This window comes from Balaenoptera borealis (assembly GCF_965194805.1).
Source record: "Balaenoptera borealis genome assembly, chromosome: 16".
Lineage (NCBI taxonomy): Eukaryota > Metazoa > Chordata > Mammalia > Artiodactyla > Balaenopteridae > Balaenoptera > Balaenoptera borealis.
The window spans coordinates 71,190,029-71,216,809 of NC_138872.1; the positions used below are offsets into that span (position 1 = coordinate 71,190,029).

At 56.1% G+C, this 26,781-nt stretch overlaps 2 protein-coding genes across 11 annotated transcripts in view; one reads left to right on the forward strand and one right to left on the reverse strand.

Moving 5' to 3' along the window:
* Window positions 1–19,581, forward strand: part of IL21R (interleukin 21 receptor) — a 40,806-nt gene extending 21,225 nt beyond the window's left edge. For 2 of the 3 annotated variants that reach the window (XM_082360807.1, XM_082360808.1), the window contains exons 3-9: window positions 100–202; window positions 3,285–3,484; window positions 5,712–5,857; window positions 6,913–7,090; window positions 7,553–7,649; window positions 8,651–8,735; window positions 10,509–12,035. In XM_082360807.1, coding sequence (XP_082216933.1) covers window positions 100–202; window positions 3,285–3,484; window positions 5,712–5,857; window positions 6,913–7,090; window positions 7,553–7,649; window positions 8,651–8,735; window positions 10,509–11,273 — 1,574 coding nt within the window. In that variant the 3' untranslated portion in view covers window positions 11,274–12,035. Of the gene's footprint in view, window positions 1–99; window positions 203–3,284; window positions 3,485–5,711; window positions 5,858–6,912; window positions 7,091–7,552; window positions 7,650–8,650; window positions 8,736–10,508; window positions 12,036–13,897 lie in introns of those variants that run through there. The other variant, XR_014235845.1, reaches the window with a different exon arrangement.
* Window positions 19,582–20,220: 639 nt separating this feature from the next.
* The window catches only part of GTF3C1 (general transcription factor IIIC subunit 1), a 73,343-nt gene continuing 66,782 nt past the window's right edge, over window positions 20,221–26,781 (reverse strand). For 2 of the 8 annotated variants that reach the window (XM_082360787.1, XM_082360793.1), the window contains 5 exons: window positions 26,165–26,445; window positions 23,925–24,480; window positions 23,240–23,291; window positions 22,179–22,371; window positions 20,221–21,231 (listed from right to left, as the gene is read on the reverse strand). In XM_082360787.1, coding sequence (XP_082216913.1) covers window positions 21,019–21,231; window positions 22,179–22,371; window positions 23,240–23,291; window positions 23,925–24,480; window positions 26,165–26,445 — 1,295 coding nt within the window. In that variant the 3' untranslated portion in view covers window positions 20,221–21,018. Of the gene's footprint in view, window positions 21,232–22,178; window positions 22,372–23,239; window positions 23,292–23,682; window positions 23,759–23,924; window positions 24,481–26,164; window positions 26,446–26,781 lie in introns of those variants that run through there. The other 6 variants (XM_082360788.1, XR_014235844.1, XM_082360789.1 and 3 more) reach the window with 6 other exon arrangements.

Here is a 26,781-nt window from a genome sequence, read left to right on the forward strand (position 1 = left end):
TCATCCTCCAGCCCTCAAGGGGCTGAGGGGGTGATGAGCTCTGCTGCCCCCGACCGGCCCCCCCCAACACCAAGGTTTCTGTCTCCCTTGACCCTCCAGCCTGCGGCTGCTCAGACCTCGTCTGCTACACCGATTACATCCAGACGGTCACCTGCATCCTGGAGACATGGGCCCTGCACCCTGGCACGCTCACCCTCACCTGGTAAGTGGCCAGGCCTTGGCAGCCTCAGGGATGCTATTCAGGGTAGCCCTGCAGGGCTGGGGTGAGGCAGGACTGCCAGAGGCCACAGACTGAGTTGGACCTACTGTGTGCCTGGCAGGTAGTTTAGCAATAAAAATAACGGCTGCCACTTCTGGGGGCTCTCTCAGCACTTTCACCAACAGCATTTGGTTTCACCATGAGCTGAGAATCACTGACCGTGATCTGGGACCGTGAGCTGGGAATCACTGTGCCTATCTTACAGATGCCCATGCAGGACTCACGAGACTTGTCCAGTGAGCAGGGCTCCAAAGACCATACTCTCTTGCCCACACAGGCCAGACTGTGGTTTTGAGACCCCAGGATGACCAGACTGCCACATGATTTTTTTGAACACTGAATACATGCCCGGCATCCTGCTACACTTCACATGAACCATCAATTCCCATCCTCACAATTATTACTCCCGTTTAACAAACGAGGACACTAGGGTTCAGAGAGGTTATGCAGTTTGCCCAAGGTCACACAGCCAGTGAATGGTGGAGGTGAGATTCAAACACAGGCAGTCTGACTCCAAGATTCATGGGTCCCTATTGTTAAAGAAAAATTTTTCATTGCACTTGTTTTTTTTTTTAAATAAATAAATTTATTTATTTATTTATTTTTGGCTGTGTTGGGTCTTCCTTTCTGTGCAAGGGCTTTCTCCAGTTGCGGCGAGCGGGGGCCACTCTTCATCGCGGTGCGCGGGCCTCTCACTGTCGCGGCCTCTCCGGTTGCGGAGCACAGGCTCCAGACGCGCAGGCTCAGTAGTTGTGGCTCACGGGCCTAGCCGCTCCGCGGCATGTGGGATCTTCCCGGAGCGGGGCACGAACCCGTGTCCCCTGCATTGGCAGGCGGATTCCTAACCACTGCGCCACCAGGGAAGCCCCTGCACTTGTTAAAGAATGGTAAGGCAGACTTTATTCAAGACCATAATGATCGGGCTTCCCTGGTGGCGCAGTGGTTAAGAATCCGCCTGCCAATGCAGGGGACACAGTTTCGAGCACTGGTCCTGGAAGATCCCACATGCCGTGGAGCAACTAAGCCCGTGTGCCACAACTACTGAGCCTGCGCTCTAGAGCCCGCGAGCCACAACTACTGAGCCCACGTGCCACAACTACTGAAGCCTACGCACCTAGAGCCCGTGCTCCGCAACAAGAGAAGCCACTGCAATGAGAAGCCTGCACACCGCGATGAAGAGTGGCCCCCTCTCGCCGCAACTAGAGAAAGCCCGCACGCAGAAACGAAGACCCAATGCAGGCAAAAATAAATAAGTAAATAAATTTATTTTTTAAAAAAAGAATATATAAGGGATTCTTTAAAAAAAAAATAAAAAAAAAAAGACCATCATGATCGGTGTAGGGACGACCGCTGCGTGGGGTTTTGGCGTGGGGAAGAGAGCTTGGGCTCAACTCGAATACAAGGAAAATTAGGAATTTATAGCCAAGGAGCAGGTCAATGGATGGAAAAATACTAAGAGGAAACATCAGGGTAAGGGGGGTTCCAGCTAAATTGACTTAACAGGATTCTTGCTAATGGCAGCCCAGGGTGAACCTACATCACCCGGGGGTGGTGGAGGATGAGGAATTCGATCAGATATCAAGGATGGAAGACTCTGGCTAAAATGACTTAGCAGGATTCTTGCTAAAATTAGACAATGCAGAGACGAGCGTGGAAGTCCCAAAGTCAGGGCCTGGTTGAGGAGAGAGTTCCGAGGAGCCTGAATTGAGCCTGGTCAAGGAGAGTCTTTGTCAATGTGCTGCTCAGGATAAAGAACAGCTGGCTTTCATTCTGTCATCACCAATTCATTTGTTCATTCACTTACTTCTTCAGAACATATTTATTAAGCTCTTGCCAGACACTTGCAGGCACTGGGGGCCCAGTAGAGCCTAAGACCAACAAGGTCCCAGCTGGTCCCGGAGCTGATTCACTGCAGGCGGGGAGTGGCTGGGGAGATAGACAGGAAACACGTAAACAACCAACAGGATGCTTTCTGAGAAAGCAAGTGACATGGGGGGAAGGTCTGCTTTAGCCAGGGTGGTCGGGGCAGGCCTCTCTGGGTGAGAAGGAGGCAGCCAGTGAGCTGGGGAAAGGGCAGTCCAGGCAGAGGGCACTGAAAGTGCAAAGATACTGAGGTAGGGAGAGACTAATGAGTCTGAGGAAGTGCGAGGAGGTCAGTGGGGCCAGAGCAGAGTGACCCAGTGTGAGAGAGAATAACAAGCAAAGGAGATGAGAGGTAAGCAAGGGCCAGCTTTTACTGTGTGGGTGATGAGAAGCCACCGAGGGTTTTAGGCATGGGGATGACAGGGAGTTTTTAAAGATCCTCCTGGCTGCTGTGCAAGAGGTTTAGAGACCCTTTATTCAGCAGAAGTTTCTATTCCAGCAAATATTTAGCAAAGAACTGAGTCCACACATCCATATTAGCCCTCAAGGGTGGTCATGTTCACAGCCTGAAGATGTAGGTAGGGAAATAAATATCTGGTGAACTCCTATACATACTTCAAAACCCACTGTTTCTGCCCACTGGCAGTTAAAAAGCCAGAGCATTTCCCCCCACCCTTATACCAATAGCCTCCCTGGTAGTTCACCCAAAGCAGGGGATGAAGTTCATTTGGCTCTTATCTTGGCCCTGAGCACAAGCACTTATTAGGTATTCAGCAGATGTTGGACAGAAGAGGGCAGGAAGGAGAACTGAAATGCTTAGCACCCTTTCTGTAGGACAGTGATACAGCTGATGGAAATGACAGGGACAGATTTAGGCTCAGTCCAGGCAAGAATGGCCCAAATTTCCAAAGTTAAGAGCTGCTGTCCTTAAATGAGGTAGTGAGTTCCCAGTCCCTTGGAGGCATACAAGCCACGCCTGGACACCATCCATCAGGGCTGCTTCAGGGGAGGAGTATCTTCCCGGGGAAAGGGGTAGTTGGACCAGGTGACCCCCGGCGCCACCTCAACTCCCTCCCAGCCCCAAGATTCTGGGCTTGGGTCCTGGCCCTGTGCCCTGAGCCCCGCTGGCTTCCAGCCATAACCGGCTGCTCTGTCCTTGAAGGCAAGACTCATATGGAGAACTGGAGGACGAGGTCACCTCCTGCAGCCTCTGCTGGTCCACCCACAACGCCACGCATGTGGAGTACACGTGCCACATGGATGTGTTCCAATTCATGGCCGACGACGTTTTCAGTGTCAACATGACAGACCAGACCGGCAACCACTCCCAGGAGTGCGGCAGCTTTGTCCTGGCTAAAAGCAGTGAGTATCCCTTGGACCCCAGAGCTGAGGAGGACACATGGTCCCTGAGACGGCTCCCCTTTCCCCACCATCATAGCTGACCTGTCCTATGTCCTTACCTCCCCTTGGAGTTCTGCTCTGTAGATGCACTGATGTTTACTAAGGTGTGATGGGTTGATAACTAGGTTTGAGCTTTAACCAAAGAGAGGCAGCAGCGGTGTGCAAAGGAGCTGGACTGGGACCCAGGATCTTGGCCTTCAGTTCTGGCTCAGCCCCTGCCTATCTGTGAACTTGGACCGGTTCCCTATTTGTAGAGTGAGGGCCCTTTTAACCCTGACTCTTAGGGATTCTGTCTACATTATGAGGCAAGTGGGGACATTGAGTCCCAAGAGAAAAACCTCCCTGAGTTTTCTCCCATTCATTAGCTCCAGTGAGGCCTGGAATTTCCCTCCAGGCTGGGGGTAGGGAGGAGTCCAGGAGCAGGGTGGGGGGGGGCCTGGCTGGTGGAAGCAGTTGTCTCTGTGGGTCCAGAACCAGGGCGGGTCCAGGAGGCAACTTTTAGTGTGTGTGTGTGTGTGTGTGTGTGTGTGTGTGTGTGTGTCCAAAGTGGGATTTCCACGGAGGGGGTGAGAAGCCCGTGCTCAGAGGCATGCAAACGCAGACTACTAAGAGAGTCCTGCCCTCCTCGGGAAAGCCCAGCCTCTGCGAGGAATCTCTGGGGGATTTTGGCCCTAGGTTCCCAGTGGTGGGGCAGGGGGGTGAGAGGGTGTCTGTCACCTGGAGGGGGTCCAGGTTTGCACCACTTCGCTGAGTGGGTGTCGCACCGCACAAGGTGTGAATGAAGATTCACACACACGCAGACACACCCAGAGTCCGTCACACACACACTCATAAATACAGCCTTGGACAAATGCACAGGTGTCCCAGCAGCCCTCGGCCTAGCCAGCCCGGCCACAGGCCCACGCTCTCTCACACACGCCCATATGCACACATACGCACACGCTCACTCAGCCATGCAGATCCAGGCATGGCGAGTTCACGGAGCAGGGGCGCCCTCTTACCCCTCTGAGTGAGCTGGGCAGACAGCAAGCCTCCTCCTGCCCCTGCAGAGGAGAAGGAACCGCTTCACGGCCCCTCCACCTCACAGGGTGGCTCCAAGTCCCATTTCTCTCTGGCCCCCTCCCTCTCCTCCTCCCTGCCAGGGCCTGAAGCCAGGCCTGTGCCCAGATTTGGCAGGGGGCAGTGTTCTACTCCCTTCCCCCTCCTGGGCTCTGGGCCCCCGTCCTTGACCCCATCCCTGATCCCCAGCTCTGGTCCTCACCACCCAGCCCAGGACGTACAGGGAAGTGGAAAACCAGGTCTCCGTCGGCCTGGGGAAAAGAAGAGAGGGCTTAGCAGTTATTCCAGTCCCAAAGGACCCATGGCTGGAATAGCAATGACAATAAAGCCCTCGCCGCAGCCTCCCGAACACTCACCTTCTCCCATCGCAGGCCTTGGTGCTGAGTCGTCCGCAGCCTCAGAGTTCCTTTCTGGAATCCCTGGAAGGTTCATTTGTTGGTTTAACAAGTATCTCTTGAGGGCCTGCTGTGTGCCGGCTCTGTCCTAGGAGCTGCGGACACAGCACTGACCTGGAGAACAAAACCTCTGTCCCAAGGAGCTAAGATCCCCAAGACAGGGGCATATGGCAAGCCGGATCACAGAGCCCAGGAGGGCGTGGTGTTGTGGCCCAAATCTCTGCTCCCGCACTTTCCAGAAGATGTCTGGGAGATGCCAACAGTCACATCGAATTCCCAGGACCCCTGCGGGCGTCAAAATGCTCGTTGTAGAGCAGCCCGGCAGGCACTCAGAGGTGGTAACTTCCATCATTAGCATAATTGGTGCTAATTAATTAGCATGATGCTAATTACAGTCTTTTGACTTCTCAAGAAAGCTAGAGTTAAAAGAAAATGATGCCATCATTTAGAACAGAAATGGAGAATGAGTGGGTCTCGTTGGTTTTTTTCCCCCCAGCCATGCCGGTCTGCATTCTTGCCCTCCTGAGTCGTAGCACCCACCCTTTAGACTCATCTAAATCTCTCATTTCTCAGATGAGTAAACTAAGGCCCAGAGACAGGGAATGCTTTACCCCAAGTGATTCAGGGTCATTAGTCTTGATCTCATCAAGGAGAGCATCTATTCGCATCACCACATCATTCTCAACTGCTGCAAAATCTCATCCCATTTTATCTTTCTGACTTTTTCCTCTAAGTCAAGCCATCTCCCCCTTTCAACGTGACCGTGACCTTCTCCGGACAATATAACATCTCCTGGAGCTCCAATTACAGTTTCTACACGCTGAAGGGCAAACTTCAGTATGAGCTGCGGTACAGGAAGCTTGGAGACCCCTGGGCTCTGGTGAGACCCTCAGAGGATTGGGGCGAGGTGGGGGTGGGGAGGGGGAGGGGCAGTGCTGAGCATCCGGGTTGGGGGGAGGGGCAGACACAGGTGAGCTTATAATTCACAGTCCAGAGTGGGAACCAGGGACTCACCAGGGATGGACGCTCTCCCTTGCACTCTCTCACTCCGTGCTGCCCTTGCCTCATTTCTCCCTGGGGTAGGAGACCCCTTAAAATTCATTCCTTCCTGTCCCTGTTTCCCCCTCTATCGGTGTGCCAAGGAGGAAGGGATCTGCGCTGTCCCTGGTTCTATCTCAAGTCTAGTACCGTCACAGTAGAAGAAGTTTCAGAAATGGGGCAGTCCGGAACCTTCCCGCTTTGCTTAGAATGGCCATAGTTGGAGAGTTCCAGAAGTATCAATAACCAAGAAAGTTCAGTGTCAAAGGGACCGTTGTTTCAAATGTGAAGGCTTCTAGAGGCATTCTTTGTTTAGAATGTTGGAGAGTTCCAGAATGGCCCACTATTTAGAACAGTCACAGCTGAAGTGTTCTAATTATCCATCCTTTAGAATGGTCTCAGTTTAAGATTTTCATAAATGCCATAGTTTAGATGGTCCCCAGTGGAAGACTTCCAGAGGTACCCATTGCTAAGATGCCTGTAGTTAAAGACGCCCAGAAATGCCCACTATTGAAAATACCCACTGTTGAAGAATTACAGAAGTGTCCAAAGTCTGGAATGCTGCCAGCTAAACATTCCCAGGAATGGCCACTGCTGTTCCTGGGACATTCCCAGGCCCAGCAGGAAGGGTCCCCTGTGGGGCTGTGAGTGACTGAGCTGGGATCAGAGAGAAACCGAACAAAGCACTGTATCACAGGCAAGGCCGGGGCAGCGCCCATGGCTCTGTGCTGCCCACACTGGAGTGGCCAGAACTCACACTGATTCTTGTGGAGGGGGCAGAGACTTGCCAGGAGAAGCTCCACCCCTTTCCTGGGGGCTGGTAAAGAGTGGTTCTGCTGGAGGCGGGGGCTGGCCTGGGTGGTCCTAACCCAGTGCATCCTTTCCCTGTGTTGGCAGAGTCCAGGGAAAAAGCTGATCTCAGTGGATTCGAGAAGCGTCTCTCTCCTCCCCTTGGAGTTCCACAAAGGCTCAAGCTACGAGCTGCAGGTGCGGGCAGGACCCCAGCCTGGCTCCTCCTTCCAGGGGACCTGGAGCGAGTGGAGTGACCCAGTCATCTTTCACACCCAGCCAGAAGGTAAGATGTGAAGCAGGGATGGACACCCACTCCTTGTACTAAATCTTGTCCTAGTGCAGCAGCCCTGAGCCCTGAGATTTTCAGCACGGCTGGAAGGTACCCACTCAGTCATGCATCCCCTTGTAGCTGTTCCACAGCATTTCTGGGGCCCCTGCTTGCCAGGCCCTGCATTGGGTGCCAGGTGCTTCTCCTGGCAGGGCCTTTGATACTCCTAATGTATCTGTGAAGTGGGAATTATTATCCCCATTTTGCAGATGAGAAAACTGAGGTTCAGAGAGATGAAATCACTTGCCTAGGGTGGGGGTGGGAGCAGGAGTTGAAGCCAGGTCCATCCCACTGCGAGGCACCAGCAGCCTTCCCACCCACTTCCACTCCAGCCCAGACCCAGTGCCCTCCACAGCCAGCCCGGGTGGCCTCTCGTAGAGGTTGGTCAATTTCACCCAGAGTTTTCTTCCTTCCCAGAGATAAAGGGAGACTTGTACCCTCAACTGCTTCCCATCCTGGTCCTCGTATGCCCCATCCTTGTCTTCTTAGGCCTGAAGATCCACCTGCCTTGGAGGTGAGGCCAGGGAACAGGGTGGCAGGGAGGGGGTCAGCCTGGGCCAGGACTGGGGGACACACCTGTCACCACGACAATAGTAATGACAGTGATGGTGATAATAAACCGTTTACTGGGCACTGTGTAGAGCACATGCTTAACCCTCACAGCAGCCATATGCGCTTGATACATGGCATTTACTTCCATTTGACAAATGGGGAAACTGAGGCACAGAGCTGTCTAGGAACTTGCCCAAAGTCACACAGCAGTGAAGTGGAGGAGAAGGAATTTCTACCTGTGCTCATAACAGTGACCTCAGCTGTGATCTTGTCCAGTGAATTTTAAGCTTTGAGTCCTGGGGGTCAGGAGGGCCCGCCAGGTGGGAGTGAAGGGCTGGTAGGATAACCCGCCCGACAATCCTGCTTCAAAACCAGAGGTTTTGCTTTTATCTCTTTATGTATTGGGTTTCTGCCGAACGTGGCCATCGAGAGAAAGGCTGATGCTGATTAAAAATATTGATAAAACCTAAGCTCCGCTGGCCTTCGTGCGTGCTGCTGGCTGAGGCTGAGCCCTTGCTAAGTGGCAGACGCTGGGCGGGGGCCCTGCATACCCTGTTCAATGCAGAGAAGCCTGCGAATCACAGAGGGTGTTGCAGGCCAGTCTCTGGGTGCTGGGGTGCCTGGTGCTGTGCCTACACTTCCTGACCCCTCCCTACAGCCCCACGGAATTGGCTGTTGGCTCATCCCTGGTGGTGGAGGAGGAAGTCAAGGCTCAGGGGCCAGCACTGGCTCAGCAGAGAATAGGCAGCCAAGCCCTTAAACTCGGAGCACCTTCAGGAGACTCGCTGCCCCATTTTACAGATGTGAAAACTGAGGCCTGGGGCAGAGGGGCGGAAGGGAGGGGCCTGGGTGTGTCTTGGAGGCTCTGAGCCTCCCGCAGGACACATTTGGGGAGCATCTGAGCGGGAGGCCCGGCTGCCCTCTGGGAGATGCGGGGGGCTCACCTCGTCTCTGCCCTCCCAGGCTATGGAAAAAGGTGTGGGTGCAGGTGCCCAGCCCAGAGCCCTTCTTCCAGCCCCTGTACATGGGCCACAGCGGAGACTTCAAGGTGAGTGTCCCCACCACGTGCTGAGCCCCTGGGAGCCTCTCACCCTCTGGGAGCTTGCTTCCACCCACACACCTAGACCACCAACCCCACCCTGTAGGCCTGGGGCACCCAGATCCCCGACCCGGCCGGGAACCAGGCTTCAGTCTCTGCACATGCAAAGTGCAGGAAATACTTCCAGTGGGGCAGAGTTGGCCTAAGAATTAAACAAGATCCTTCAGCATTTCCCAGCCCGAGGAGCCAAACTGGGAGAGAGGGTGAGCCGGGTGGTCCCTTGAGCCACAAAGTGGTCTCCTGGTCCTTTGGTAGAAGCCCTTGCTGTGGAGGTGGGGAGGGAGCAGCTTCTGGGAAGGATATGGCCCTGCCTGCAAAATACACCAGCCCCATCCAGGCCCCAACCCCTGCTACCAGCGCCATCGCCCTTGGGTTCTCTGTGCCTATTTACCACCACCCACCCGGTGGCGGCAGTCACCGCAGAGAGGATGTGGTGACCCACCTGCTCCAGCAGAGCCTGGAAGTCAGGAAGTGCGACCTGCTGTCTGCCTGGCGCTCACTGAGCGCTGTCTCACCTCCACCTTTCATCCTCTTAGCAGCCCCTGCAGGTGGGGAGGGGGGTGCTGCACCATCCCAGGGGAACCACGAGGAGACCGAGGAGACCGAGGCTCAGAGCCGGGCAGGGGAGGAGCCTAGGCTGCAGCCCACATTGGATAGACTCTTTCCTCTTTCCTCTGCACTTTCCCTGAAGCTCAAATATCACATCTATTTTGTGTTTGTTTTACCAATACTCATACAGCACTTGCTGTGCACCAGGCACTCTGCTAGGAGCGCCACAGATGTTATTTAATTTATCATTTAATCCCCACAACCACCCTGTGGAGTGGGGACTATTAGCAGGCCCATTTTACAGATGCAGAAACTGAGGCACAGAGAGGGTAAGTAACTGGCTCAAGGCCACACAGCTGAGAAGTGACTTCAAATCAGTGGTGGCGGCCTCAGCAGGGTTCTGAGAGGAGCTTTCTGATGGAGTAGGCTCAAAACTGGGAGATTTTGGTTCTCAGGGATTTTCTCTGCCAACTGGATGGAGACCCTGTGTCATGAGTGGGACCCCTGGCAGGTGAGGGCAGGGGGATCCTTAAAGTTTAGGGACGGCTGCCTCAGTCCATTGTCACCCCACAGCCCTTATCTATTCTGAGTGGCTGGTCCTTGATTCACTCCATTCATTCATTTAGTTAATATACATTTATTGGGTGCCTACTGTGCGCCAGGCACTGTGTGAGCCTCTGGGGACACAGCCGTGACCAGAAGAATTGGGGCTTCTTCCCTGGTCACATGTCCACTCTGATGAGGACACAAACAGAAGAATGCATGGTTTCAAGAAATCTCCCCGAGGACATAAAACAGAAGGCCTGGTGGGGGCTCTGTCACTCAGCTCTCAGGGCCTCCTGCCCCTCGTCCCCACAGCTCGGGAATCTTGGACCCACACCCATACAGACCCCAGGCCACTGAGCAGCGGATTGTCTGCGCCTGCAGGCTGCTGAGGGCCGTGGCTCCCTGCTACAGGCAGGGAGACTGAGGCCCAGGGAGGCCGGGACAGCGGCAGGGACCCAGCACGGTGCTCATCTCCCCCCACCCCCACCTCTCTCTTTATCTTCTGGAGTCTTTGTCTCTTTCTCTCTTGCTGTCTGTCTGGTCTCTGTGTCTGTCTGTTGACATGCTCCCCTGCCGCCCCTTGTCCCCCATCCCATCCATGACTCTCCCTCCTCTTCTCTCTCGCAGAAATGGGTGGGCACCCCTTTCACTGCCTCCAGCCTGGAGCTGAGATCCTGGAGCCCAGGGGTGCCCTTGTCCCTGGAGATGCACAGCCAGTGCCCACCGCAGACTGCAGCCAAGGGGCTGGTGCCCACAGAGCTGCCGGAGCCCCCAGACCTGGTGGAAGCCGACGGGGTGCTTGAGCCGGGCTCCTGGGGCCCAGCCCGCTCCACCGCCGGCAGCTTGGGCAGCTCAGCTCACAGCCAGGAGAGGGACCGGCCGTACGGCCTGGTATCCATCGACACGGTGACCGTGGTGGACGCAGAGGGGCTGTGCGCCTGGCCTTGCACCTGCGGGGATGACGGCTACCCAGCCCTGAACCTGGACACCGGCCTGGAGCCTGGCCCGGGCACGGAGGGCTCGCTCCTGGGCACAGGGGCCACTGTCCTATCCTGTGGCTTCGTCTCAGCCAGTGGCCCTGCCGGGCCGGGGGGCCCCCTGGGCAGCCTCCTTGACAGGATAAAGCTGCACCTCAAGGATGAAGAGGGTTGGGCCCCCGGGCCGCCCTGGGATGGCGGGTCGCCCCGAGGGGTGTCGGACAGCGAGGCAGGTTCGCCCCCAGCTGGCCTGGACATGGACACGTTTGACAGCGGCTTCGCGGACTCTGACTGCGGCAGCCCCGTGGAGCATGACTTCAGTAGCCCCAGGGACGAAGGGCCCCCCAGGAGCTACCTCCGCCAGTGGGTGGTCACGGCCCCTCCACCTGCAGGGCCTGGGCCCCAGGTCAGCTAGTGAGGCTGCCTGGCCGTCCAGAGCCGGCCATGCCACTGAGCCACGAGCCACGGACGGGGTCACCTGGGCTGAGGTGTAAAGAGGCCTGCAGCCCTCGGTCTCCCGGATGGGACCCCTGAGCCTGGTGTTTACAGCGCGTGTCTGGGGCTCAGGTGCCCACTGGCGTGGCTGCGCGTGTGAGTAGCCTGCGTGCCTGTGGACACGGAGCTCGCCCGTGGTTCTGCCATATTCCCAAGGCCACTCGTGTGTCTGTGCCGGCGTGAGCTTCCTGTGTGCGCGAATGTGAGCGGCACACGTGTCTGTGGGCACGTGATGACAGCCTCCCTCCCTCCGAGGCACGTGGGTGACCCCCGGGTCACGTGCCGAGAGGCTGGTCCAGTGCTGCCCACTGGGCCTGCTGGGACCAGGGCACTGCCTGGGACAGACACCAAGCCCAGCCCCCCAGGTCCTGCCTGCAGAGCCACATAAAGTCCAAACTGTTCCTTACCGCCTTTCAGGGGGAGGGGAAGGGGACCAAGCGAGCCCACAGTGACCCCGGGGGTGGGAAGATTCTGGGGGGAGCCGGTGGACCTGGCTCTGAATCCTGACCCTGACACCTCCTGGCTGTGCCTTCTTGGGTGAGTCACTTCCCCTCTCTGGGCTGGAGTTTCCTGTCTTAATAATGGGGGCGGCCTGACCTACCCTGGGGAGAAATTGGAGAGGTCGCCCACGTACAGTGTGCAGCCCAGACTCTCAATAAACGTCAGCTTCCTTCCTTCTGCGGCCAGGACCAAGGCTTGTGCTGGAGGTGGGTGGGAGTGAGAAACCAGACACAGCCCAGGTACCTGCGGGCTGTCCCACCCTGCAGAGGGGCACTTGGGGGATTCCGGGTTTAAAATCAGCTTAGTTTCTTAGAATCAGCCCCTCACCAACCAAGATTTCTTTTTCTGGCTCCTGCTGCCCATTTTGTTGTTCCCTTTATGCACCCCAGAAATATTTATGGAGCACATTTACTGAGTACATGCAGGTGCTGGGAGACAGCGAGAGGACGCTCCCCTTGGCACTCACATTGGGGAGGGCCGCAGGCCGGACTCGGCAGTGATGACACGGTGGTCCTGATCCCCTGGCGTCTTACTTGCTTGCCCTGGGGAATTGGAGGAAGTCAAGTTCTTTTTGATGACTGGTCAGAGAAACTGCTGAAATGTGAATTTAAGATGCTAAGAAAATACTTCTTTGTGACGTTTTGAAGGCACCTTATTGAACGTCAGCTTTGGACAGGAGCTCCATATTGGTGCTGCATATTGCATACAACTCATACTTTAAAAGAAGGAAGAAAGAAAAGAGATCGTTTTCCTCCTAAGGGTGCTCACCTTTAGAGGCAGCTTTTTCGAGGCCACGAAGCAGGGTTAAAATAGCAGAGTCTGATTCAGCCACCGGCTCTCAGAGCCCTGAGGGGAATCCCTACCCTGGCCTGGACCTACCTGGCCTGAGGTCCTCCCCAAAGGCCAGGCTGCATGCCGGCCAATGCCTGAAGCTCTGGCTTGTCTCTGCTTTTGGACGAGGGCTGAGCTGTCGATCCTGCTGATAGTTTCTCTGTGACTCTTCTGTAAAAGGGGATGATTGGAAGAAGTCACTGAGAGAACACGGGATTCCTTGGTTCTGAAAGTTCTACAACATTGATGGTCTTAATAGTGATACTGTTAACCTGGGATCAAGGTGTGAGGCTCGGATGGGAGCCCAAGTGCGAAACCACAGCTCCCGCAGGTGTGAGCAGCCCTCACCATCCCCCACCGTCACCCTGGAGATGCTTGGGTCAAGGTGTGATGTGCTTTTCACACCCTCACGGAGGCCACAGGTTCCAGGCACCCCGTGAGCCCCAGGCTCCCCGTGGAAGCAGCTCAGGTCTCTCTCCAGCACACACAGCTCTGGGCCGGGGAGTAGGGGAAGGGGACACCTGGGACACTGGCTGATGCCAGGCCGGGGGGCGGGGGGATGGGGCTCTGGCCTGGGCCAGACGTGGTTCCTCAACAGCTCTGTCTTTGAAGGGGACCCAGCTCATGGTAAAGGCTTGAAGGAAGAGCAGTTGGATAGGTGGATGGAGATAAACAGTTGCTAGAGACAAGGATGAAATATCAAACCTAAGCTCCACGAAGGCAACAACTTTGCCTCTTTTGTTCACTGCTTTACACCCCCATCAGGCACCTAGTGGGCCTTCAGTAAAGCCTGATTTGCAGTGTTTGCTTATTTCCATGGTGTAAACACTTTCACCACGGTCAATTTCAAGCTACCAACTTGAGGACTTTAAACATGCGGTTGGAAGAGATGTTTACAATCAACTCTCCTAGCTGGTAGGAGGCAGCCCCGGCACACCACGGGTGGGAGCCCAGACAGGCAGCAGGAAGGCCCCGGGGGGCTTCAGGGAGGAGGTGGTATTCGTTGGGCTTTGAAAAGTGAATAGGAGTTGTTAGGGACACCAGCTACTCAGGCAGAGGGAAGAGCTTGAGCAAAGGCCTGGAGGTGTGACCCAGCCCTGAACACATGGGGGTGGGGAAGGCAGTTCCCTGTCACCCAGCGTCCAGGCCAGAATTGCTAATGACCCTGTCTTCAGAGGCAGGGCTCCTGACCCAGCCCTTTTCCATCTGCAGGCTCCGAGGGGCAGGATATCCATCTGACAAATGAAGGTGCAGAAGGGGCCGCTGACTTGCCTGAGGTCACACACTGAATTAAATGTCAGAGTCAGAACTTGAACTCTGGGCTCCTGATCCCAAGTCCAGCTATCCTCACCTCGCTCCGCTGGAAGGCACCTAGGTCAGGGGCGAAGAAACTCTCAGCAAACACCTGTGGGTGCCTGTGCTTCTGCCCTCACAGCATCGTTGGGGTAGCTGACCCCAGCTCTGGGAGTCACCCAGGCCTGGCCAAGAGAGCATTCTATCCTCCCGGCCTCAGGGCCAGTTCAGGGTCAGACATGTGACCAAGCTGGTCCATACGCTTTTCCTGCTGGGACTGCTCAGCTTGTAGGGCTAGACTGAGCCTGGAGCTGCTGGGTGGTGGGACCGGGGAGGGGGCACCAGGAAGAAGCAGCTCACCTAATATGAGGCCAACACACTGGAAAGCAGAGCTGGGAAGTGGGCATATACTCCTGGAAATATCCTCTTAAGCTCCTGGATCCAGCCATGCCTGAAACTACATTCCCCCTGGACTTTTGAGGTAGATGAGTATGGAAGTCATACTGTTCACCAAGTATTTCCAGCTCTTGGCCTTCTGCCCCACCTTGTGGTCAGATGGCACCACATGACCAGGATTGGCCAATGAGTGGTGAGCAGAAGTGGTAAGTCTCACTTCTGGACCAGAGCATTGAACTGACAGTCGTGATGCCCTTCAGAGTGTTCCTCTGTGCCACAGTGACCAGTGATGTGTGAGATGGTGGCTTCTCCATCAGCCCGGGGCCTCGAGTGGGGAGATGTGGAGCAGAACTTCTAGTTCACCTGTGATGGACACGTATTGTGAGCAAGAAATAAATCTTTTATTCTAATCTGCTAAGATTTGGGGGCTGATTGTTACCACAGCATAACCCAGCCTATCCTGACTGAATCAATGAGCTGTAAGTTTCCTTTTTTTTGCTTAAGCACGTTTGGGATGGGTTTCTGTCACTTGTATTGGACAGTATTCTCATCTCATCCCTGTAGTGAGGACTGTCCTCCCATCCCAAGGAAGGACCACATTCAAAGGGGCCTGAGGACCAGGCTCCATCATGTATCATGAATGACCTTGGGCAAGTCGCTCGCTGTCTCTGAACCTGTTTCCTCTTTTGTAATGTGGGGCAGGAATCAGCCTCTCGGCTGACTCTGGGGATGAAAAGGGAGGATGAGGACAGGGACATTAAATGTGTATGTGCTTCTCTGCCATCACCTTCAGCTGGCCTCTGGGTCAGATGAGGAAAGTGCTGTGGTCCCAGCCCTTCTCCAGTCTCCTTCCCAGAGAAATACCCTGAAGCTGACATTGCCCTGTGCTAGGATTTAAAGAACCCAGGAACTCTAGCGTCCAGACATTTCCCCATCAGTTACTGCAAGGTCTCAGCCTCGGATGCTCTCTGGATGTCCCGGACCATCTACTTTGGGAAGGAGGGCGAGAGTGCAAATTGGACCCAGCCCTTCATTTTACTGCTGGGGAAACAGAGGCCCAGAGGGGCAGTGACTCGCCCAGTCACCCGGAGTCCGTGCTCTCCACTCTGCATCCTCAGCTCCTTTTTGGCCTCTTGCTGGAGGGAGAGCCTCTTCCCCCCTCCTCCCCCCCATCTGGGGACTCGGTTTGCCTGGGCTGCTGCTGGCACTGCATGCAGAATAGCCCGTCACAGCCCGCCCCAGCTGTGGTCCCCCCAGATGCACCATCAAAACCCAGAATAGGGGACTTCCCTGGCGGTCCAGTGGTTAAGACTCCACGCTTCCCCTGCGGTGGGTGCGGGCTTGATCCCTGATCAGGGAACTAAGATCTCATATGCCGCGTTGCACGGCCAAAAAAAAACAAAAACAAAAACAAAACCCAGAACGGGCCTTCTGTGGGTGATGGCAGAGTGAGCGCATGTACTTCCCCTCCGGGGAGATCATGACACCAAGAGCAAAGGAGAAAGGCGTATAAACTCTCCACAATGAAGGGGATGGGACAGGGGGTCACCTGCAGTCAAGAAGCATCAACACATGAATGGAAAACAAGCAGAGTCAAGTCTTTGCTCAAATGTCACCTTCACAATGGGACCCACCCTAGTCTCCTTACTCAAAACTGCAGCACCCCACAGACCTAGATTTATTATTTTCCATAACATTTATTGTGCTTTTAACATATGTCTTTTACTTGCTTATCATATTTACTGTCTGTCCCACTAGCACAGGGATTTTGTCTGTTTTATCCACTACTCGGTCTCAGAGCCTAGCATAGTGCCTGGCACATAGCACATAGCAGGTGCTCAACAAATACTGAACGAATGAATCAATCAATCAAAGGCAGAGTTGTGACTGACAAAGAACCGGGCAGAGAGGAGGGAGGGGACTGAAACCAGGAGGGACCCACTTGCCCTTGGACTTGGAAATGGCCCAGAATGGGACATGAAAGTGAAAATAGGGGCCTCCTTGAAGTCTGTGACTGGAGCAAGAGACACCCCCCCTCCCCCCGCTGCTCACACTGTGGAGCAGCTGGGGATCTTCCTTCATCTATAGTGGCAACAGGCGTGAGGGGTTTTCTCTTAAAAAGTGATGTTCCCAGAAAAGAAATTTTGCATTCTGCCATTTTGTGGGTCTCTCAGCATCATGCTGGCTGCCCACCCCAAAGCAAACCCCATCCCTAAAAAGAAGTGTCAAGGGGGAGAGATTTGAGGCTGGATGGCCTGAGTTGGGAAGCCAGTAGATCCACTTACTAGCTTCCAACCTGCAGGAATTATTTTATTTCCTGTGCCTTGGTTTCCTCATACATGAAATGGGTATATTAATTGGACATACTTTCTTAGGTCTGTTGTGAGACCAAGAGTTAATATGTGTGAAGTGTGGAGAGCAGCGTGGCACATTGCAAGTGCTCAGAAAATGTTGTCACTTTATCATCATCTCTGTGGCCAAGTCCCCCCAACCCCAGCAAGCTTTTTGTTGATCTCAACCTTAAACGCGGATAGACAGCGAGCTACAGACATCTGGAGACCCAGATGAACCAGCAGGAAACGGAGATGTTGGGCTGCTGCTGCCACCTGCTGGTGACCACTGGAACTTGGCTGAGGAGCCGGCTGAAGGCGGTGCCCTCCCCACGCTGCGGTCCAGGGGCTCCACTAGCATCTGTCAGCGCTGTCAGGTGGCTTCACAACTGTCACAGAAACTCCATGCGGTGGGAATGTGGCGATGAGGACACAAGGTGAACGGGTAGGTTCTTTTTTTTAAATTGAAGTATAGCTGGTTTACAATATTGTGTTAGTTTCAGGTGTATAGCCTAGTGATTCGTTTTTTGGGGTTTTTGCGTGTGTGTATCTTTTTTTTTTCTTTCCGTATTCCATATAGGTTATTACAAGATATTGGGTTTAATTCCCTATGCCACACAGTAAATCCTTGTTGCTTACCTGTCTTATGTATAGTTGTTTGTATGTGTTAATCCTAACCTCCCAATTTGTCCCTCCCCCTCTCCTCTCCCCTTTGGTAACCACAGTATGTTCTTTTTTATTAATTAATTAATTAATAATTAATTATTTTTAGTAGGTTCTTTTTAAAATTCAACAAGGACTGAATTCTACTCCTTGGGTGGGTGGACCTGCATTGGGCAGTGGGCGGTGTGGGCAGTGAGACCACACTAAGCAGGGAGATCACATGTGTGTGCGCACACACACATGTACATATACACACATACACACATACTTCACACACACAACACATATATGCACGTGCACATCTGGAAAGTCCCCGGCATAAGTGGGTCAAGGGCCCAAGGGAAGGATGGGTAGTCAGGTAGTCAGAGGACAGAGCTCACTCTCAGCCCAGGGTCCTGGGTGGCCTTGGGTGAAACGAGGCTGCAAGGGAAGGGAGGGGACGTGGGAGGAGGCTGGCAGCAGCAGCAGACTGAATGAGATCTGATTGAGCTCCAGGAAGAAGGGAGGCGGATCCTGAGAAGGCAGTCCTGAGAAGGCAGCCGAGAGGATGCTCAATGGGGGAAACCAGGAAGCAATTTCAGTGAAGAGGGAATAAAATCAGGACCTCAGTGCCAGGACTCCTACCATAGAGATTACATAGCATGTAGCTCTCTACGTGCTGATACAGATGTGCCAGGGACACTGCAGGGTGAACAGCCGGAGCTGTGTCAATAGGTAAAATGTCATCGCAGGTCTCTGTTTTCTCGGGGGTAGGGGAGCATAAAATGTATGTAAATGAAGAGAAAAGGCCTGAAGGAGAAAGCAGCCTGGAGGCTTAAGTCATATCTGTAATGTTTTAAGTGTTTAAAGAGAATGGATTAACTCATGGTTTATGTAAGTAAAAAGGAGTAATGAAACCGAGCAGGACCCTGTGGGGCTCCTGGGCACGGAAGCTTTTCTGTTCCCCGCTTTTTTTGTCTTTTTTTTTGGCCGCGCCCTGCGGCATGTGGGATCTTAGTTCCCCGACTAGGGATTGAACGCGCACCCCCTACAGTGGGAGGACAGAGTCTTAACCACTGAACCGCCAGGGAAGGAAGTCCCCTGTCCCCCGTTTCTTGTAGGGAACAGACTCCAGCCTCCATGACCTTCCCTGAGTTCCAAAGGGCAGATTGGAACAGTCGCTAATCCGGGAAGGAAAGGGATGCAAAGACAAGGGAGGGGCAGCCAAGAAACAATAGTGCAGCCTGGGGGCAGGGTCCTGGTTCCACCTCAGGGGATACATGTATCAGTGTCTTTAAGCTATTTATTATAGAATTAAAACCCAACAAATGGAAGATGTCAGCATTTTTCTTACCAGAGAAGCTCATCAACAAGATTACCTGAGACCAGATTAGAGGAGTGCAAGCCCTGCACACACCCTAATCTTATCAGCAACCCCACCCTTGAACCATTGCTATAAAACTCCTCATCAAATCCTCCCGGGTTGGGAAATCATACAGTTTTTCAGGGAAGGAGCCTGCTGTGTCCCCCTTTGCCTGGCAAAGCAATAAAGCTGTTCTTTTCTGCTTCCCCCAAAACTCTGTCCCGAGATTCAATTTGGCACCGGTGCAGAGGCTGAGATTTCAGCATCAAGAGCCAACCCCACATCCCTATGTCCCATCTCCCATACATGTGCCCAAACTGTCCCTCAACTGGGGAAACAGGAAAGGAAACAGACTTGGCTGAGCTGCGCTTGCCCTTGGTGTTCTTCAGCTCCTCTGGCCCTCCTGTGAGGGGGATATTCTATCCCCATTTCTCAGATGAGAAAACCAAGGCCCTGAGACCTGAACATCAAGACTGGATCCCAACAACAAAGTCCTACTACAAAGCATAGGGAACTCTAGCCAATCTCCTGGGATAAACCTTAATGGAAAAGAATATAAAAAAAAGAATGTCTCTATGTGTGTAACTGAGACTCTTTGCTGTACAGCAGAGATTGGCACAGCACTGTCAATCAACTATCCGTCAATTAAAAAACAAAAAGACTTGATCCTAACCCTACCTTGCTCCTGCCACACAACACATTCCCACATAATCAGCATCTGTTTACAAAGCAGATCACATCCACTATTCTACTTGATCTCAGAAAATCCCCCCAAATGCTAGTTTTTCACACTTGAGTAAAAATGAAAAAAGAAGAAAAAAATGATGCTAAGACTTGGCCAAGTCTTGGCTGTGCTAGGGTTCACCCTCAAGACCCTACTCACTGCCCCGTCACTCTGGAGTCTGGCCCGGGGACCAGGTCCCTGGCAGAGGGAGGATGGAAACACAGGACCGCCAGCTGGGCCAGGTCAGGAGCTGCAGGTTGTGAGTGAGAGGAGCTGCAATGGACCTGAGACCGGGCCTGGGGGTGGGGCAGCGGTGACTAGGGGGGCATGTCCCGTACTTGTGACCATCACATGCAGTGTTACCAGGTTTCTCATCTTTCAAGAGAAGATAGAGATCTGGATTTTTTTAAAAATGTGAAAACTCTGATTTTTAAAAAATGTTGGTAACTAAAAAAACAACAGAAAAAGAAATGTGGGCTAAAGAGAACAGCCACAGGCCAAATCCATGTCCCAGGCCTGAGACCTCTGCGGCCTGCTGGCATCGTGGGCCACGCCGATTGGGCGCAGGCCTGCCCTGGATTGGACGCTGCCAGACGCCTGTCAAGGGACAGGCACGGGCCCAGCTGAGTGGGAGGATGGGCTTCCAAGGCAGCCGCAGGCGGTCAGGCTGCACCCAGCACCCCGCCTGTTTGGTTTTACGGGCAACATCTATTCCCGGCTGTTCCGAGGTTGAAAAACAAGGAGCCCCCAGGGGATCAAAGATTCTTTAGGAGACACACACAACAAATTGCATTTTACTTCACTTTAATTAAAAAATATATAAATACATGCCAGGGGATTTTTTTTTTCTTAATAAGGAAAGAGGTTGAAAGAACAAAACAAACCCCAAACCTGCCAGGACTCCCCATTCCTAGGTGGCAGGAGGCCTGCAGGCGGGTCGCAGGCTCAGCCCCAGCCCAGAGGTCAGGGGTGCTGCCTGGAGAGGAGCACGTCTCTGCCGGGCCCTCGGCAGTGGGGCACCCAGCCCCGCTCCGTGACACGTCCCCAAGAGGCCCTGGCCCTCAGGCCACAAGGGCTTTCCAGGGAGCAGGGAGAGTCCTCCGCGGCGGGGTGGCTGGAATCTGGAACGCGAGGTCTGCATGGATGGGGCAGACCCCCGCGGCCCCCAGCTCCTGACCCCTCACTGGCCAGTGGATGTCCGTACAGAAGGCTCGGGGCCTGGGCAGCCTCGCCTTGGAAGCCCTTGGAGGACGCTCCCCACAACCCAGGTTCCAGAGAGATCGGGAACATGAGGAGGAGAGCAGGCGGGACCAGTGTCTCCGAGCTCTCCCCCAGGCCCCGGGCTGACGAAGCACAGTCCTTAGGGCAGCCCCGGAAGGGCCTGGGGGCAGGCGGGCGGTCGGCCTTCCTTCCAGAGTTCCAGGCTGGGAACCACAGGCGGGGCCGCAGGCTGGGCACACAGTGTCCCCGTGCAGCGGGCGGGACGCAGGGCCCCCTGTGCCCCGACCTCGCCAGGCTGCACCGCACACGTGGGCCCCCCAGGAGAGAACACCCTCTCCTCAGGGCCGGCTGTGGGACAAGAGGCTCAGAAGTGGACCCACTTGTTCCAGTTGGCCTCATGGGGGAAGGCGCGGCCCAGGCGGAGCGTGCAGTCCAGCGTGGGCTCGTAGAAGACCATGGGGCTCCCGCCCGGGCTGGAGGGCGTCTCTGCCTCTCCGCCCGCCGGCTTAGAGAAGAGCGAGACGGCCGGGAGCTTTCTCAGCAGGCGCTTTTGAACGCAGCCAAGGGATTCCAGGCCCTGCAGACGACACAGACAGACCGGTTCACAGGGGCATTCGAGGACCACGTCCTCTGTGCCCAGAGCTGCTCCCAGAACAAACACCTGAACCTGGCCTTGAGAGACGAGTAGGGATTGACCAGGGGGGTTTAGGCAAGAGCCCAGGGCAAGAGAGAGAAGCGCGTGACCAGCATCTGTACAGCGGCCCTGTGTTGAGCAGGGGTTGCAGGCCAGCTTCCAGCTGGGGTTCTGTTTGGCCCAGACCTGCTGTAAAGTGCAGGGAGTTCCACACTGAACTTCCCGTTTCCACTTCTGTTGAGGAGCTGGAGGCCCAGGGCACACAGGGCCGGAGCGCACGGCGGCCATCAGGCCGAGCTGCCCTCAGGAGGCCGCGAGCACGTCTCCAGCTCTCCCTGCCACCCACGGGGGCTTGTCACTCACTACTCACCTGTCCCTGTGGGCCTGTGAGCCTCTGAGCCCTGGTCTAGAGAAAGGGTCAGAGGCAAGACCCCGGGAACGCCGACATGTAGGCCTGGGCAGCAGCTCGGGGCTGGGGAAGGGTGCTGTGAGGGACGGCCTGGGGACAGGAACCCAGGGCAGGGGTGGGGGATGTGGGAGGCTGGGCGCCAGCAGCGCTAAAGGGCACAGAGGCCAGAGGCAGGAGGACAGAAGTGGGCGTGGGGCTCGGCCAGCGCCGCGGCCTCGGAGGGCAGCGGGGCTGACGGGGGGTGGGGGAGTAAGCAGTGTGGGGGACACCTGGGGCCTGAGGCTCTTCTGAGGAGCCTGGCTCTCTGCCAGGAGGCCAGTGCCCCCTCGCGGGCCGAGCCTGTACGTGGCGGCCACACCCTAGAGCTCGGCCAATGCGCCCACCACCCCTGGCCCTCTGAGACTCAAGCCCAGACCCAGGAAGAGGGAGCCGCAGCGGGGGACGGGGACCCAGTGAGGACCCTCCCCGAGCCCAGTCACACCTGGAGCAGCTCGAGCACAGCGAGGGGCTGCAGGACGCCCTCGTAGTGCTGTAGCAGGCAGCTCTCGGGCACGCCGGGCCTGGTCATGACGTGGTGCAGCACGCCCTCCATCATGCCCTTGATCACGGGCGTGTTCAGGCGGCCGTCCACGATGCGCCACGGGCGCCCGATGAAGCGGACGCTCTCACAGTCCCTGCGGGGTGGGCACACGGGCCTCAGGCTCGGTGGGGAAGGGGAGACAGCCACTCCCACGTGGTCCCAGCTTCGGGGATGGGACACCAAGGCTCGGGGAGGTCTGGCGCCTGGCCTGGGACTCAGGGCTGGGGACCGTCTCCCTCTTGCTCTTCCACCTCCCGCTCCCCTCCCACCTGGACAGACGGGGTCCCAGCCCCATGGCCCACGAGCCCCGGACCCACATCACCGCACACTGGTGGAGGTGGGGGGGATGGGGGGAGGGAAGAGCTAGGACCTCTGGATTTTCCAGCTCCATCTGGGACCCGGGCCACTGGCTGCCTCCCCTTCTGACCAAGCTCTCAGGTCTGTACTCAAAAGTTCTACTTCTGTGCTGTATACGGGGGTTCCAGACACACTTTCCTTAGAAGGTTTCTGCTAAAAGCTTAACCAGTGACTGGTCTGACACACAGGGTCCCGGCATGGGACAGGCCCCAGGGTAGCTGGACGCTTGGCTCGGACCGCGTGACTGGGCCCTGGCGGGAGGCTACACCTAAGCTGGGAGAGCACGGCCCCGCCAAGCCGAGGGTGATGTACACACTGGGGCAGGCGCCCCCTCGCCAGAAAGGCTTCTGTGACACCCACTGTTCCCGACGGACCGGGCGCTACAGCAGTCAGCACTGCTGGCCCTCGTCCACCACGTGCAAGGAGCACCTGCCTGGTCCCCCCGTGAGCGGGACCAACAGTCCCTCCCGTGTCCGGGACCCCTGTGCCAGACAGATCTTTGTGAAAGACCTTCACGTAATAACTAATCTTGGACCCTGAGGACAACCCCCAAGGCCCTCACCGCTCCCCCCGGCCCAGGCCACCTGAGTCTGAAGCACACTCACCTTTCCCACGCTGCCTGGGAGAGGCCCCCGGCCACAGAACTGTCCGCCAAACCTGACAAGAGAGAAGGGGTGTGGGAGACTGAAGAAGGTGAGGCCCATCTCTCCCTCCCCGATTCATTCCGCAAGTCCTTCTGGGTCTGGGGATAAAGCAGTGAACAAAGCAACAGCAATCCCACTCCTCAGAGCCTTCTTCCCGGGGCGGCGGGGCGTGGGGGGCAAAGCCTGCACGCCCAGGACAACACGGGACAGGCGGCGGGGTGCAAGTGTGCCGGGCAGCGGCGCGCGCCTGGAGCCCCGACCACAGAGCTGGGGGTGTGAAAGCCTTGGGCAAAAACATCCCAGAGGGTTACAGCAGGGGAGAGGGAAACGGGGCCCCTGCCAGGCCCCTGGGGAGGCCAGACCCCCCCCTTTCTGCTTCCTGACAGGGATGCTTCAGGAAACACCTCTTTCCAGAACCAAGAGAGCGCCGCGTCCTCGCGATTCACAGGTCGGCTTAGGAGCATCTGAGGCCTCTGCCCTCTAGTGGAAATACGAGTGTCAACAGGCAAGAGCCTCCCCCTCGAAGTCGAGGCCATGAAAAGCTGATGTAAAGTCCCCTTTTGTGGCTGCAGCAGGTTCCCCATCAGGCCCCGTGACACAGAATGGGCAGGTAGGGGAAGGTGGGGTGGGGGACAGGGTTTGGTACCTCTGGGGTCTTCAGGACCCTCCGGAAGCTGGGCCTGACAGCTCAGCTGCTCTTGGCCTGGGGAGCTGGGTACCCCGACACCCTCTTGGTCCTCCTGCCTGGCTTCCGATGCTCTGGGGGGAGGCTCCCTTACGCCTGTGTCCTCAGGAGCTGTGGGCAGGGCAGGCACCTGGGTTTCTGGCTCTTCTTCTGCTCTGGGCCCCGGGCTGGGGGCCAAACGCACGTCCTGGAGTGTGGGCCTCTTTGTGGGGGGCTCCGGGGCACTCTCGGGGTCGGCCCCCCCGCCCTGGCTGTCCACATCTGCACTGGCCCAGCTGGCACGCCTCTTGGCGCTCAGGGGGCCCTGAGAAGGCGGTGCCTGCCTCTCAGAGGGGTCGTCCTCGCTGGAAGTCCCCTCGGGGGGTCTGGCCTGGGGATCTTCTCTTTGAGGGTCAGTGCCCTCCTCTTTGTCTTTTAGCCGCACCGAGTGCAGGAGCCAGGGCTCGGCAGAGGCCACGGACACCAGGCGAGCGGTGTTGCCGCCGACTTCCAGCACCTGCTGTTGCTCTAAGAGGTCCTAGGAAAAGCAGGAGACACTCGGCATCCGTAGGGATCCCCAGGGTCATCGGGGTCCCCTTCCCCTGCCTGAGGTGTTTAAGCGTCCTGAGCAAGTGGCCAGCCCAGCTCCTTCAGGACAGGTGGCTCCGCCTGCGCCCTCAAAGCGGATGTGACCTTACTAGTCTCCTTCTGCCTGGCCAGCTCCTCCTAGACTTAACACCCCGAGGGTTACCAAGTTCTTCTGCAAAAGCCATAATTATTCCCAAGTGAAGGACAGTGACTCCTTCCCTCGTTCACCACGCCCTCTTCCCACGTCCTTGTTCTTATCTACGAGCTGCACCAACTCTGGGCAGCACACAGGGATTCACCAACATCTTTTTCTTTTATATTAAAAAACCCACAAGTCAAGATTCAAGGAGTTTGCCCCTGTTCACAGCCTGGACGCAGGACTCACACCCACAACATGCGGGTCTGCGGAGGGTCAGCTGCGCATGCGCCACTAGGGCCCTGTGCTGGGCACCAGGGAACAGAGGGAGCTGCCTGCCCCTCGCCCCTCGGCAGCCAGTGGGATCCGCTGCCTGGGGAAAACCCTCACCCTCCCTCCCAGGGCCCCAGAGGCACCATGAGTTTTAAGAACAATCCAACACCAAGTGAAAGGTACTCAACAGCCCTCTTGTATTTCCTGCATGGGTAAGAACTCCTTTGATAATGACAAGTATCGACTCCCCACCCCCCGCCCCAGGAACACATGCAAGGCAGGCACCTCCGCAACATCAGTAACACACAACATCGATAACAACTGACACGCGGGAGGGCAAGCCAGGTCCCGGGGCACTTGATCTAAAAGGTCCAACTCTTCTCACATTCTTTGGGTTCAAGGGTCACTGATGAAAATGGGTCTGGGCAGGTAAAGCTGTAACCAAGCAGGACCCTATGGGGCCTTTGCGGGGCAGGCCTTTCCCCCATACCCTCTGCTTTAGCTCCTCTCTGAAGTACCCAGGTAACAGTATCTGGTGCACTTTCCTGAGTTGTTTTACAGATGCGAACCACCCCCCACCCCATCAAATGGAAGAAATTTAAATTTGCAGTCCCCAGACCTACTGGCACCTAAGGACTGACAATGTTAACCCCTGTGACACCAACCTGTTCCCTCGCCATCAGCCAATCAGAGAACTGTACACGAGCTGATCACGTACCCTGCAACACCCCTCCCTCGCCTGGCCTTTAAAAATGTTTTGCTGAAACTTTTCAGGGAGCTCGGGGCTTTTTGGGGCATGAGCCACCTGTCTCCTTGCAGGGCCCTGCAGTAAACCTTTCCCCCCTCCAAACTCCGACGTTTCGGCTTGTCGGGCCTCACTGCGCGTCCGGCACGCGGACTCGCGCTAATGAAGCGGTGAGTACTGTGGACCAGGTGCAGGGTATCTGGAGACAGCAGAGAGCTGGGGAGGACAAGGCCCATGGCTTGGGGAGGCTCGGCCAGCTGTGCTGAAGAAACAGGGCCCACAGTGGCCAGACCTTCTAACGCTCAGGAGAAGCTGGCAAAATTTCAGGCAGGATCTCCTGTCTTCAATGTTGACAACTAATCCAGCTTTTGAAAAAATTCCACTACATGCCCCAAGCCAAGCCCACCCACAGCGTGCGTCTGGCCCGTGAGCTGCTACTTCTGGCTTGGCCACCACAGGCCACCTGAGAGCGCAGCTCACCTGGACGTAGTCTGCGAAGGTCCGGGAGCGCTCCCCGTCCGCCCTCGCCAAGGCCGAGAACCTTCGGCTCAGCTCCGCCCTGTCCACCCCAAAGCAGCCGGCCGCAGCGATGGCCCCCTGGACCTCCAGGGCGGCCGACACGTCTCCGGGTCTGTACCCGGATAGCGCCACCTGGTGGGCGAACTCTTCCAAGCTGCAGGTGTCCTCCTGGCTGTTTATCAGCCTGGTGAATGTGTCAGGGAGGCAGGAGGTTCCCACCATCAGCTCTTCCAGAGAAGTGACTGTGGAGACCAGGAGGACCAGAATCAGCCCTGAGAAGCCCCTCCCCTCCCCAGACCAGTGTACAAGCGATGCCGAGGCAGGTCATGCTCCAACACCGACTCACTGCTCCCCAAATGTCCAGGGGTTGCCTTCTGGGTGGACACGGTTGGGCCCCTGGCAGTCAGGTTCCTGGTACATGCCGCCCTGGGCCCTTGACTGCAGCCCACTGGATCCCCAGGGCCAGTATGATTCTCTTGTTCAAGACTCACAGGGAAGGGCACAAAGGTGGGGCTGGGGTCTGAGAACCAGAACCCTAGAGCTCTGGAGGGAGCGGGGTGGTCCTCCACTCAGGCTGC